This window comes from Sipha flava, unplaced genomic scaffold (assembly GCF_003268045.1).
Source record: "Sipha flava isolate LNK unplaced genomic scaffold, YSA_version1 123_pilon_pilon, whole genome shotgun sequence".
In the NCBI taxonomy this organism is placed as follows: Eukaryota; Metazoa; Arthropoda; class Insecta; order Hemiptera; family Aphididae; genus Sipha; species Sipha flava.
In genome coordinates this window covers 748,035-761,076 of record NW_020271749.1, presented here as the reverse complement: position 1 = coordinate 761,076, position 13,042 = coordinate 748,035, and the positions used below count along the sequence as shown (strand labels likewise).

The following is a 13,042-nucleotide window of genomic DNA, read 5'->3' as shown; positions in this document are numbered from 1 at the left end:
TTGCTTGTTCGTCTCGAGTACATGTTCGACGTGATTCGCGTGAGTTGCTTTCAATCCTAGTCGAAAAGAGATGACGGGTACATACTGCGGGTGCGGTACACATAGAATGAAACATTGTTTCAACGATTAGCCGTGAGACAAAAAGTTACACTTCGACACACAGCGTTGGGTTCGCTATCATCCGCCTGGAGGACAATAGGCGTGGTTGATAATTTATTTTAAACGTCCACGTTATGAGAAAGACCACGAACAGCGGAGAAATCCGTTAAACAAATAATTGTGAAATACGAGCCCACCGATTATGAGGTCGACAACAGTCGAAAAAACATCGCGAATGACGAGGAAATGTGCATGGCAGATAATTTTATTTATTTATTTCTTGTGTTGTGTCTTCGTAAAATATTTATAGTTTTAAAATTTCTATCCCAACGGACGAAATTGATTTGCACAAATATATCACGAACATCCACGATCATTATAATCAAGACATACATATACTTAACATAATGGTATAACCTTCAGTAACTTAGAACTTACAGAACTTACTTAACTCAGAACTTACAGTGCTGCTAAAAGTTAAGTTTAAAACGTGCTATTTTGAGGTCTTACGGGATAATCGAGTGCTCGCCCGTTCTGTCCCAAATACCCAATGAAGGGCAATTTTTCAAAAGCCCTTAACCTCTCAGGGTAAATAAATCCCGGTTACGTTACCGTATTAAGTGCTTATGTATAGTGTCAAACTGTGCTCAAAATATGCTGCAGATACCTCGAATACGTTTATCAATTATGTTTATTTTATATAAATAAAAATAAACCACTCTTGACTACACTTCATTGTCAACTTACAAACGTGTCGTCAAAAATGTGTACAATTAACAAGATAAACAATGCAAAATCAAAAATATATTTTTATAACGTGTGATTACGTTACTTTAGATTTTATTGGATTTTTTTAAATTCAGTGTTATGGCGATTTTCATAAAAGTGACCTTCCACAATGTAACGCTTTTCGTCGTAATTTTATTATAACTATTTTTAATTAATTGTCTGTACATTGATTTTCAAAAATGTTCAAACCTGCATATTTAACATCATTCAATAAACTTCTATAGTATTTAATTACTATATATTGTTGTATTCGATTGAACTAATCACTAATAAAAAATACAAACAATTTAATTACTGAATTTTTAGCATTTTTTTGAACAACTATATCACCAGGTAAAAAAAAATTAATATTCTTCTAGAAACTTGTTGATATTTTTTTAAGCCATGTAGTGGTCAAATATTTTTATTTCCGTAATGATAATTTTTTTGCACAACGAATTTTTATTGCGTACCGTGTATAGCTGTACGTTTACGAGTATTTTAACGTGTTAAAATAAAGACGGAATAATATCGTATTACCGCATTATACAAGGGTGAATCCAACAACTGTTTACGGTCGATGCACTTTATAGGAGAAATTATATAATTTTATAAATTATATAGCTGATCATAGGCGATTGTAGGGGTGTCTTTAAGGGGGCTTAGATTCACCAAAAAATAATGTAACAATATTGTACTAAAACTGTCTATAATTTTTATAAACTATTACTTGATTTTTCTACATATATTTTATTTTTAATGTTACTTTTTTTCAACAGGAGTGACGATTGCCTTTAGTTCCCCTTCATGGGTCTGTCCATGGAATTAAATTGTATAATTATGCTATGATATATACCATAATTATTAAAACCGTAACTCACTTGTATTGGAAACCAGCAGAATGCGAATATGGCGACTACAACCACAACCATCCGGGTCACACGCTTCTTGCCCCGCCGACTTTCGGCCGACGGCGGTTGCCCACCCGGATTCACACCCTTCCACAGTCTCATCAACATTAACACGTACAGTATGCATATGATGGCCAGTGGTATGGCATACGACGTGAGGAAGAAAAATATCTGAAACATTTGACAGATATGTTTTATTCTCATATTGTTATTATTACGATGCGATTTTACTGCGGGTGCGTGCATAAACTACTGTGCATGTAAGTTGTATACAAATAATATGTAATGTGTTTGGGGGAAAAAATCAAAAAAAAAGAAATAACAAACGTTTCGCAATAATTTCGTTCATACCTCGTAATTCAATAACTCAATAATATTATATAAGATTTCAGGGAGTTCGTGGTAAGTAATATACATAGCAGAAACTGGAAAAGTACCGAAAACAACCAGTTTTGGAACCGAAATCACGCCTAAACCCTAAATTGAGTTAATTTTTAGAACTGGAACCCCACTGGAATTCTTAATATAATTAATTTGAAAACCGGATCCTTATCGGAACTGAAACTTTTTTGTGAAGATTTTTACGGTTAACTTCGGTCCTTTTATAATTTCATTACTTTTATTTATACATACCATTAGAAAGTGATAAGAACTTAACAAATGCTCAGATCTATTATTATAATTAGGATTGATCACGTTCAAAAATAATCATTCAAGTACCTACAAAATTCAGACGTAAAAGTACAAAATATTTCTATGTGAAAATTGATAACAATTTAATAGGAATTGTTATAAAATAAGTAATTTTATTTATTACGAAGCATATACGTATAAGTTATATAAGTTTTCTAGTCATCACAATAACGAGAAGTTCTGAAAATATTTTTATAAATAACTTGACATGTGACTATCGGTATCTGATGTACTGTACGCCTGAGTGGTTAACACATTTCTATCGTTGTTAGCAGAAATGATACCTATTTATCACTTAGATCAGGCGTGTCAAACTCAAAGTATCAAGTAGGCTAAATATATTGAATAGTTCATACATGGCACATACACAAATTTAACGAAAAAAAAATTTTTATATTATATATATATATATATATACAGAAATTCATCAATAAAACTTACTCGATTATAGTTTAACACAACATAAGACATAATTATGTATACCAAGTATAACAATCTTTAAGAATCTAAGATAGTTGTGACATGACATTAATATTTTATATTTTTTTTAATATTCATTTTTTATTTTGTCCATTAATATTGGTAGCGTTGGTCGTAAAAAAATTAGCCATGGGCCGAATACAGTTTAATTAAACTACACATCTGTAATATGAGAGATTAGTCGTAATGAACCAATGAACGGTAAAATTTACTTTTTAGTGAACTAGTTCTAATCGTTCACTAAGGTGAATAGTTTATTTGAACTAGGTCGTTAATAAACGACAAAACTCTTGTTATTGTTTTTACTTGTGACCGCTTACATAGTGATTTGTTATTTCCGATTATACATTATTATGAATCGGTCTAACACATTAAAAATCATTCATATTTATAAATTTTTTTTAAAAATGATTAAGTATTAAGTATTCTAAAATGTTTTAATGTTCACATATCACAGATTATTTAAAGAAAAACTTATTTTTATAATTATTGTATAACTATGAAGTCAAATGATCAGTACAAAATCCAGTGAAAGTGGAATATTCTTTCCTATGTTCTATACACATAAGCCCTTGAATGTAAGTCTGAACGTTTAACAAGTATTCAGTAAAAAAAAAAGATTGGTGTTTATTTTAAAGATTAAAATACTAAATCCTGATATAACTAACAAGTAGTAATTAGAAAATGAAAATTAACAATCATTGAATCAACTATAAAAAAAAGGTTATTTGAAATAGGGTCTTGCATTGACAGTGATGAGTAAATTTTTAACTTATTTAGTCCTCTCATTAGTCTGTTGGTAGGATATCTGCTTGGAAATTAATATTGACCGCTATAATTGACGCCTATTAACACTACTAATATTTTATTATATTTTTTTAAAGAATCGAAAAAGGAAAATTTTTTTTTACATAATTATAATATAAAAACTTGAAAAAAATGTTTTCATTTTTTATAAACCGAAAATAAACTGACACCGACATTTTAGTTTTTCAAGAACCCAATCGGAACTGATACCATAAAATGTATAAAGGTTTCAATGCCTGATTCATCTTTGTCGCTTAGTTCCATGTATTACTCTAAATCGTGTACAGCTGATTTAAGTGTTGTGTCATGCGGCGCCGGCATTGATGCACTGATATATCTATGTAATACTAAAACTCTTTGTTCGATACGATTTAAACGTGCACGCATTTACGAGACCAAATAACATTATTTCGACTAAAGGATTAACAATCGCAAAAAACATCCAGTAGACGTGTTACAGTCGTCAACAAACAAATGTTCTGCGCACAAACACTACACAGTGGGACGTACGTAACTCGTAAATGTTATGTTTTGTATTTAAATATGATCTCTAGACCACGTCCGGCGTATTATCGGTTTTCAGTTCGGTCTGATTATCCTGTGAAACTTCAATTATTTATCCTCTGGATTTAAATATGTTACTCGACTTCCGAATGGATCTCGTGTGATTTCAACCGGACGATTTTATCACATATGGATTATAAGTCTAAACGAGAAAATGATAATCGAATAATCATCCAAATTTGTGGAATGTAAAGCGATTTTCCCGAACTTTGCAATTATTATGTCTGTCGAGTATAATAATTATAATTATTTCAAAATGGTGTTTGTTATTGTTCATCATTATTCTAACCAGTTGCACTGTCAAGAATTTTCGAGGCTAAGTAATCAATCCTGTTGAGATTTTTGACTCCCTCAGATTTCAAAAGTAATTATTAAACAAACAAAAAATCGTCTATATCAAATATTAATTAATCTATATTTTATAATATATACTATTCTCCAACGAAGTTTAATTGGAAAATAAATGAAAAAACACCTTTTCAATAATATGCAGTTTTCCTATAAACATATAACATTATTTATGATCCTTTAAAGCATCAATCGTGTTACTACTTGTCATAAATGTTTGTCACAAAAACGACAAACTTTAAACCTCTCTATAAAATAAATGTACTCGCTATTAGTTCTAAAAAACCTCGGTTCTATTCTCCATCACTCAAAATGTAAACCTTAATTTACCATTGATTATATTACTCAGTCTCCCTGAATTAAGTTACCGTTGCTTTATATACGAAGTTATTCAAGTTTTAATTTCGAACTTTCTGTTTTAAAGACCAACAATAAAAATATCATATTATAATCGATCATCCGAAAAAAGAGTTTTCGGTTTTTCAATTGCACCGAAAAATTTTGTTTACCAATCGTTTTTTTGGAATTTTAGAGATCATAACAAAATGTCTGCGGTAATAGTACACGTAAGTGTTCGCGGCAGAATACGACAGTAGTACGATAAATTGACTTTTTAAAACATAATATAGTTAACTTAGCATGCTAACAGCCTACGTGATAAAAACTACACAACGTAATGAATTACAACTAATTATTACAGTATTAGATAATGCGCTTAAAAATGTTAAACACCTGAAATAAACAACTTAAGTTTATAACTTATGATTTAAAGTAAAAATTGTTTTATTCAAAAAGAAAATGTACATGTATATAAGTATAAGTAATTTCATTTTTCTAACAATAAATATAAATATTTTGTTTGTAGCATTAAACACAAAGACTCTACAACAATTCGTTCATAAATTTTAAATATTACTGTGTTATAAGTATTGCTTTATTCAAGCTCTATAAAACCAATTATTTGAAATTTTAATAAAGCGTTATTCTTATACTTATTAGGTTTTCTTTTGGTTTTATAAATATCTACCGTTATGTCACTAAAAAAATTAAATTATTTTATGTTTAGGCTATTATTGTGAAATATATTTCCATGATTATCTTAAGGAAACCACATAACACTGAAAACCTTTGTTACATATGGCAATATACTGAACTGATTACAATATGCAAATCTATAAAGTTTACCCTTTTTAAGTTTTCAAAAACCCTTAATAGTATTTCGATAAAACGAACGCACATAATGTGTATTTATATTCATGTCTCAATACTTTTAACAACTCATCCATAGTAATACTGATAGACAATGGCATCATAGTTTGTTATTTGTTTATGTGTCCATTGGTATGGAACGTAATACAATTCATATTTTAATAGTCGTAATACAGAAACAAACAAATATAGATAATATATTGATTAATCGTAAATAAAGTTATAGTACATTTGCTTAATTAGTTAAAGATAAATCAACTGTTATTAAAAACTCGAGTTAATAAAAACAATTTTAAAACAAATATACGTATATTAAAAATATTAAATTATAAATATGAATATTCTAAAAATGTCTGTGGGTATAAGTGTTTTGAAATATTCATTTGTCATACGAGTATAAGTGATTTATGACTTTACATGTATTTTTTATAAACATAATTTTATCCTTTTTCACTTTTAATGCAAAAAATTATAATAATATTTTCCTACTTTTTATTCATTTTGTTAGACAATTAAAGTTACTCATAGCAATCTGTCTTCTTTAATATTCATAATACAATTATTTCAATATCACATGTAGTAATCCTTATATATGAAGTAAAACTATCGTTTTATAAAGGAACAGTTCCAATTTATTTTTTTTATTTTTGGCTATTAGAAAGTTTTAATTTTCAATAGTTGAATGAAATGTTTGTTTTAAACGTATTTGAATAATTTAATATTATTATTGTGCCTTAACATTTAAATATATCATACGGTTATAATATAAGTAAATGTATATACTATAACTTTGTCGAAATGTATTTTTTTAAGCTGTTGTTTTAAAATTTAATTGTACGAATATGTGAAAAATAGTAAATGTAAAAATTAAAAATTGTACATAATTAAATATATCAATGGTCGATTTGAAGAAGGGTAAACATATACAGGAGATGCATCATTTCAATTTATTTATATTAAAACAATTAATAATTTCATATTATTTATTACATTTCCTTTACTTATATCTAGAAACAATGCAGCTTGTTTATTTATAATTTTTAGAATATTTTCCTTGAAAAAAAAATGTATACGTAACTCAGCATATTATAGTATTATTGCATTGAAATTTAATTACATCATATTAACAAGACTAGATCATTTAATCATACTATAACATGTTTATTTATGATAAAATGTATTTATAAACTTAAATTAAAAACAAAATTATCTTTTTTAAAGTTAGAGTAAAAGTTATTGCAGTTAAAGTTAGTAGATAGTCAACAAACTTCTTTTGGCTGCAAAAATAATTAATATATCGTGAACACAACTGGTCTGTTAGTTTTGGAGCAAACTATACCTTGTATTTTTTAAGAATAAAAAAGGAAAACATCCTTCAATTTTTTTTTTGTCAATAATAAAAACCCTAGGTAGTGTGAAACCCTGCTACTTCCTCGGTAAAAAAAAAAAAAATAATTTACTCTTGACTTTGTGACGGAAAAATAAAGATACACTTTACGTTCACCTTTTTTTTTTTTTTTTTTGGTAGATGTAGTTGTTCGTTAGAATTGAATAATTTGTTGACATAAACGTTTAATATCGAGAATGTCACTTAGATAAAATATTCACGGTGTAAGAAAAAATGTTCTGAAAATAGAGTTTTATGCTAACCCTCGTGTGATTATAACCAATGCGACGAGTGTTGCAATAAAACAATAATAAAGTTATTTTATCCGAATGACTTTAAGTTAAGTTTCCTAATGGTATTATTTTCATATTAAAAAGTAATATTTACCAAATAATTTACATATTAATATTAGTGATAAATAAATACTATCGTAGTTAAAATGTACAAGTTGAAGTATAGTTGAAAACCTATATTTATAAACAAAATAAATAAAATTTAAAATGCAGTTTATAAAAGTTTTACTTTCAAAGTTCTCGAAAACTTCTGATACATTTTGTAAACCTCCTATTTTATATCACTAGTACTTAATTTACAATAAAAAATATTGTTAAATTGAATCTTAAAATTTTCCTTTTATCATTAAAATGTGTTCAAAGCTTCAAAATAAAACGTATATCTCATATTTTGATCAAAATATTTTTCTTTTTATTAACTATAATAGAGTTGACAAAAATAAACCTTTTTACTATAATTCTTATTCACACGGTAATTTAATTAATGATTTCAGACACAATTTGTCATGTATGTGTAAATATTGATGTGCTTAAGATAACACATTACTGGAGGTATGATTTTAGCCTTTTTACATTTTAAGCTTTTTACATTTTGGACTTGAAGGAAATAATGTTACGAAATACCTGATACCATATTTAAATATTTTTTTCGTCAAACTATCACAGGATCAAATGAAATATTATTTTCTACTAATAAATGTGCGTCAAATTTTAATAATATACCATATAATCGCATATTATGATCCACATGGTTAAAATCACACATTAACAAATAAAAATTACTTATATTATTATACTAATACTACTCATATTTATTTATTATCGAAATTGAATGAATTTTAATTTAATATGATACTAGTATCTACGTCAGGACATCGGAGGTACTGATAATATTTTAAGCCTACAAATGCTCTTGATGAAAGTTTTTCGGTAGAATGCAGTTTTAAAATCAATCTTTATGAAAACAGATCTACTCAGAATAAAAAATGAAGTAATTCTAATAAACAGTAATTTAATGTGAAGCAAAATGAATAAACTTACATAGAGTTAAATTTAAACTGTTAAATAATCCTTCTACAATGGAGAGTTCAACATCATATTTATTTTTGAAACTGCTTTGCCAACTGAAATCTTTTGAGTTGTGGAAATACTCTCGGTTTAAAGCGGAGAACGTGGAGAGAGGTACTGCATTGTTCCTGTCAAATTATAATGTTAAACCACGGAGGATTATCTGGGAGTAGCGAACGTTTGAATGAATGACAAACGAAACTGCGTAACAGTTTCTGCATTATCTATAGGAACTGCCCATCACAAAATCTACATAAAGCATTATTGTTCATAATTTTTTTTCAGACTTTAATTTAAGGTTTTACGTGAGTACGCATAGGCGTGCGCAGACCTGTATTTTAATTCAAACACTCTATACTATGATTTTTGAGTATGTTTTTAAGTATATTCGTTTAATGTTTATGTAGGTTCAAAAATAAAAACGGTCATTATTCGAGGTTAATGAACAACAAACTGATTGAGATTAATCTTCTTCAATAATTTCTAGTATATACCATAAGCATAGAAAGTGTTAAAGTTATTCAATACATTATGTGTTCACATTGACTAAAATTGTAAATATATTTATTTATGTGTTATAGTGCGTTGAACATAAACGAAACAAATTTTCATTAAATTTTCTGATCGAAAAACTTAAAAAGTACTCATGAGTTAAGTCGTCTTACAATCATAAAATAGTTTTATTTACTTTTTATTAAAAATAATTCGTAGGTTAAGTTTCGAATTAGGTTAGGTTAGAGTTACAAATATAGTAATACAGTAAAGTTTGCCGAAGACGCTCTTTAAGAGACTACCTCATTAGAGCGTCTTAAGCAGGAATTGAAAAATAATATAATTATTGAAATATCGAATTTATTTTTTTATTATTGAACATAATTTAACAGGAAAACATTTATAAATTATAATAGCATATATTTATTGCTATTGAATTTATTTGAAAAAGAAATACATACATTTATCAATATGTATACGAGATGTGTACTTTTATTGTTATTCATTTTTGTATGTAATTTGTAATATACTTTTTTGGAAACATTTTTGATACAATTAAGCAATAAAAAAATGATGACTTTTACAACACTTTAATCACATGCTAAACTGGATATTCCAGAAGTTCAATAATTTAAAAATTAAATACAATTAGATACAAGTTCTAAATAATCCTTGAATAAAAAATGTCAAGGTAACTTCTGAAGTTTATAAGGATTTAATAATTTTTATAATACGTATCGAAATAGGATGAGGTGTTTCGATTTTCAGATTATAAAACACATAACAATTTATGATAAAAAAAATATACTGCAAGTATAAATATAATTGCGTAGTACTGAAGATATTCGATGCACATTAGTCTAACTTGGTTCTTAAGTATCGGTGTATTCCAGAATAAAAATTTCTTAAATTGGAGAAATTTTTAATGAAATATTATTACATTCAAGTTATTTGCATTCAAATTTATGTGCTTTTATTGCATGCGATAAGTAAACTGTTTATTATCCGATCAATTGTTTGGAGAAAACTTAATATTGGTTTTCAGTCTAATAGATAATGAAATAAATGTATGCACTGAATAGATAACCTAATAGTTTAACCTTTAACTAATAAGTTCTTATAAAAGTAATACTTAAAAAAATATTTAAGCGATACACACTGTTTTATAAATCAGTTCAAATGCACAATATGTACTGACAACTGTACTTACTGATGGTTAGTAAATATATAAGCAAATACAATTTAACATTTATTAAAGTAATTAATGATGTATTACTGTTTAAGCTAAAATAAATTGATGAATTTGTAAAATGGGCAAACTTTGTTTTATTTTCCTTATGATGAAATTAGAAACGAACAAAAAATGTACACCGACTTTCACATGACATCGAAAATGTAACCCTCAAAAATTTACTAGAATCTAATATTAATTGAACTGTCCAGTAAAATCCACACACGTAATTGCATTTAATATTTAATTATTTATAAATATTAAATTGCATCTCTCATATTAAAGTTTAAAATATGTTTTTGTCAAACTACTTGTTATTCTATATTATTTCGGTTCTCTTTGTAACAAAAAATAAAAATAAAGTAATTGTTACTATTACAATTGACAAAAAAATAATAATATTTGATAAAATATTTTTGATTTCAAGACATATTCGTACATGTATTAATATATGTTTTTTTCTTTTATTTTGTACATAGTCAAATTATACTCAACATAAGCTTTTAAATAAATTTGAGTTTTAATGGAATACGTTAAAAATATTGATATCGACGTACAATTTCATATTTTTTTAAGCGGTTATCCAATTATTTGATAAACATTCTATAGCAGTAATATTAATGCTGCAGATTCAAGGTTCATTACACAGAACTCAAAAAACTTACTTCGGTCGTCACCAAAAAAATTATTTTTTTTTTCTTTTGGTAATTTTGAACTCCTATGAGATATTAAAAACAAAGTGTAAAATATGTTCTGTAACAAAAATTAAATTTTTTGTTTGAATTTAAGTACACTTAGTGGACTTCAATTCAACATTTACTATATTCATTATACATAGAGTTATGAAGGATTTATCTTCCTATAGACGCACAGATTACGGACATGAATTAATTTAATCCTATTCAATTTTAACTAACACCTGTTACATAAGAACTAAATAGGATATTTTGTTTTAAAAAGAAACGCTCTATTATGAATTATATATATTTTATTAGGTTCAAAATTGAACGCTAACATAAAATAACTTCTTATACTCGTATGTATAGCGTGTACCAATAGACCAAGAAATAAATTCTATGCTTGTAACATATTCGTGTTTGCCATAATAGTGTTTAACAAATAATTGAATAATTTGATACTTTAAAATTTTAAAGTATAGGTATTCCTTTTAAAAAATACATTGTTCGATAATAATGTGTGCTGACGAAATCAATAATTGTCCAATATTACTTATTAATACGACATTTTTCTGGCAACTTTTCCTTTTTTCCATTCTGATTTTGATTAATGATGTAGCCGATATGTGGCTTCATTCGTACTCGACTTAGATAGCAGCTATAGTGATAATTTTTTTATATATTTGTGTCAGAATGACGTATTTCCAGACATGATCTATTTCATTTATCATCTTTTAGAGTGTCTGATGTTTCATTAATGAACAGAAATAAAAAAAAATTGAAATCTTCACCTTTGTTTTAGATCTGAATATTAAGTTTGATATATAACCATATGTGATGTGAAATAAAATAGGCTAACTAATTTCAATCAGCATCTCAAATAGATAAATAAACGATTTGTTTTTCATATATTATAAATACATGCAACGGAATTAAAAGAAAAAATTAAAAAAAAATTCTTAAATACTTTATATAATGAACATTTTATTTGTATTCACTATATATATAATATATTATATATGCTTGCGTTTCATAATTATCTTCTTCGACTTTATCGTTAATTACTTTTCAATCAATTATCGTATTGCCGTAGGGATTGAAATATTTAATTAACTATTGTCCGAATTCAATTATCAATAGGTACTTTATTTCTGATGTTATGATTTTTAAATGAAAACCATGAAAATGAAAATAAAACCTAGTAAGCATAAATATATCACAATATCACATAAACAATAATTACACATTTTTTTTTTTTTTTATTTGAACCATTACTAGTGTATTTATTTAGAAGTTTAAAAAGAATATATAATACAGCGATCCATATTACCGCTATATTTTGCACAAGGCTGATTATGTTTTCTGAATGGAACATGATAAAAATGTTTTTGATTCAAATTTGTTTTTGTCCAGATCATACGGCAGTTCTTAATCATTCTTTGTGTAGTCAGATCTTTTTCAAGGATATATATGAAGCTCATAGTCGTTGAGTAATCAAGTATATTGAGGATGTGGACTTAGCCTAACTATAAATTTTCGATGTATTATTTCGTATAAGCTCTAATATAAATCTTGCACTTTTTATAAAACAATTTATTTATAATTTCGTAGAATAATAAATAAACCTAAAATAATTCTTGACATACGCACGTAACTTAAATGTACTCAATAAAGTAAATTAATATTGGAATTTATTGATTTTCAAGTAATTAGAAAATTAAAACTAACAGATAACGTTGAAAGTATTCTTTAATTATAGTTTATATCACACTTAAATAAAATGAAAAATATTAATAAATAATTTTCCATGTGAAAATTGCTGTTTTCTAAAAGACCAATCTTATATTAATTATTCTATAATATAGCGAAGACAATTATTTTCCATACGTATAACCTCTATATAATTATAAAATAAACATCTCGGTTAATTATTTCATTCCATAAACGAACGAGTCAACTCACATACTTAATTATCATTTAACATTTAATTATAGCATTAGGCAATTAAGTAAGAT

General features: G+C 26.6%; 1 protein-coding gene across 3 annotated transcripts in view; it reads right to left on the bottom strand.

The window, feature by feature from the left end:
* Window positions 1-13,042, bottom strand: part of LOC112694103 (allatostatin-A receptor-like) — a 221,605-nt gene that overhangs the window by 168,298 nt on the left and 40,265 nt on the right. For all 3 annotated transcript variants that reach the window (XR_003149537.1, XR_003149536.1, XM_025569477.1), the window contains exon 3: window positions 1,749-1,949. Coding sequence is in view for 1 of the 3 variants with exons in the window: in XM_025569477.1 (XP_025425262.1) it covers window positions 1,749-1,949 (201 nt within the window). In the remaining 2 variants the exon portion in view is untranslated. The remainder of the gene's footprint in view (window positions 1-1,748; window positions 1,950-13,042) is intronic.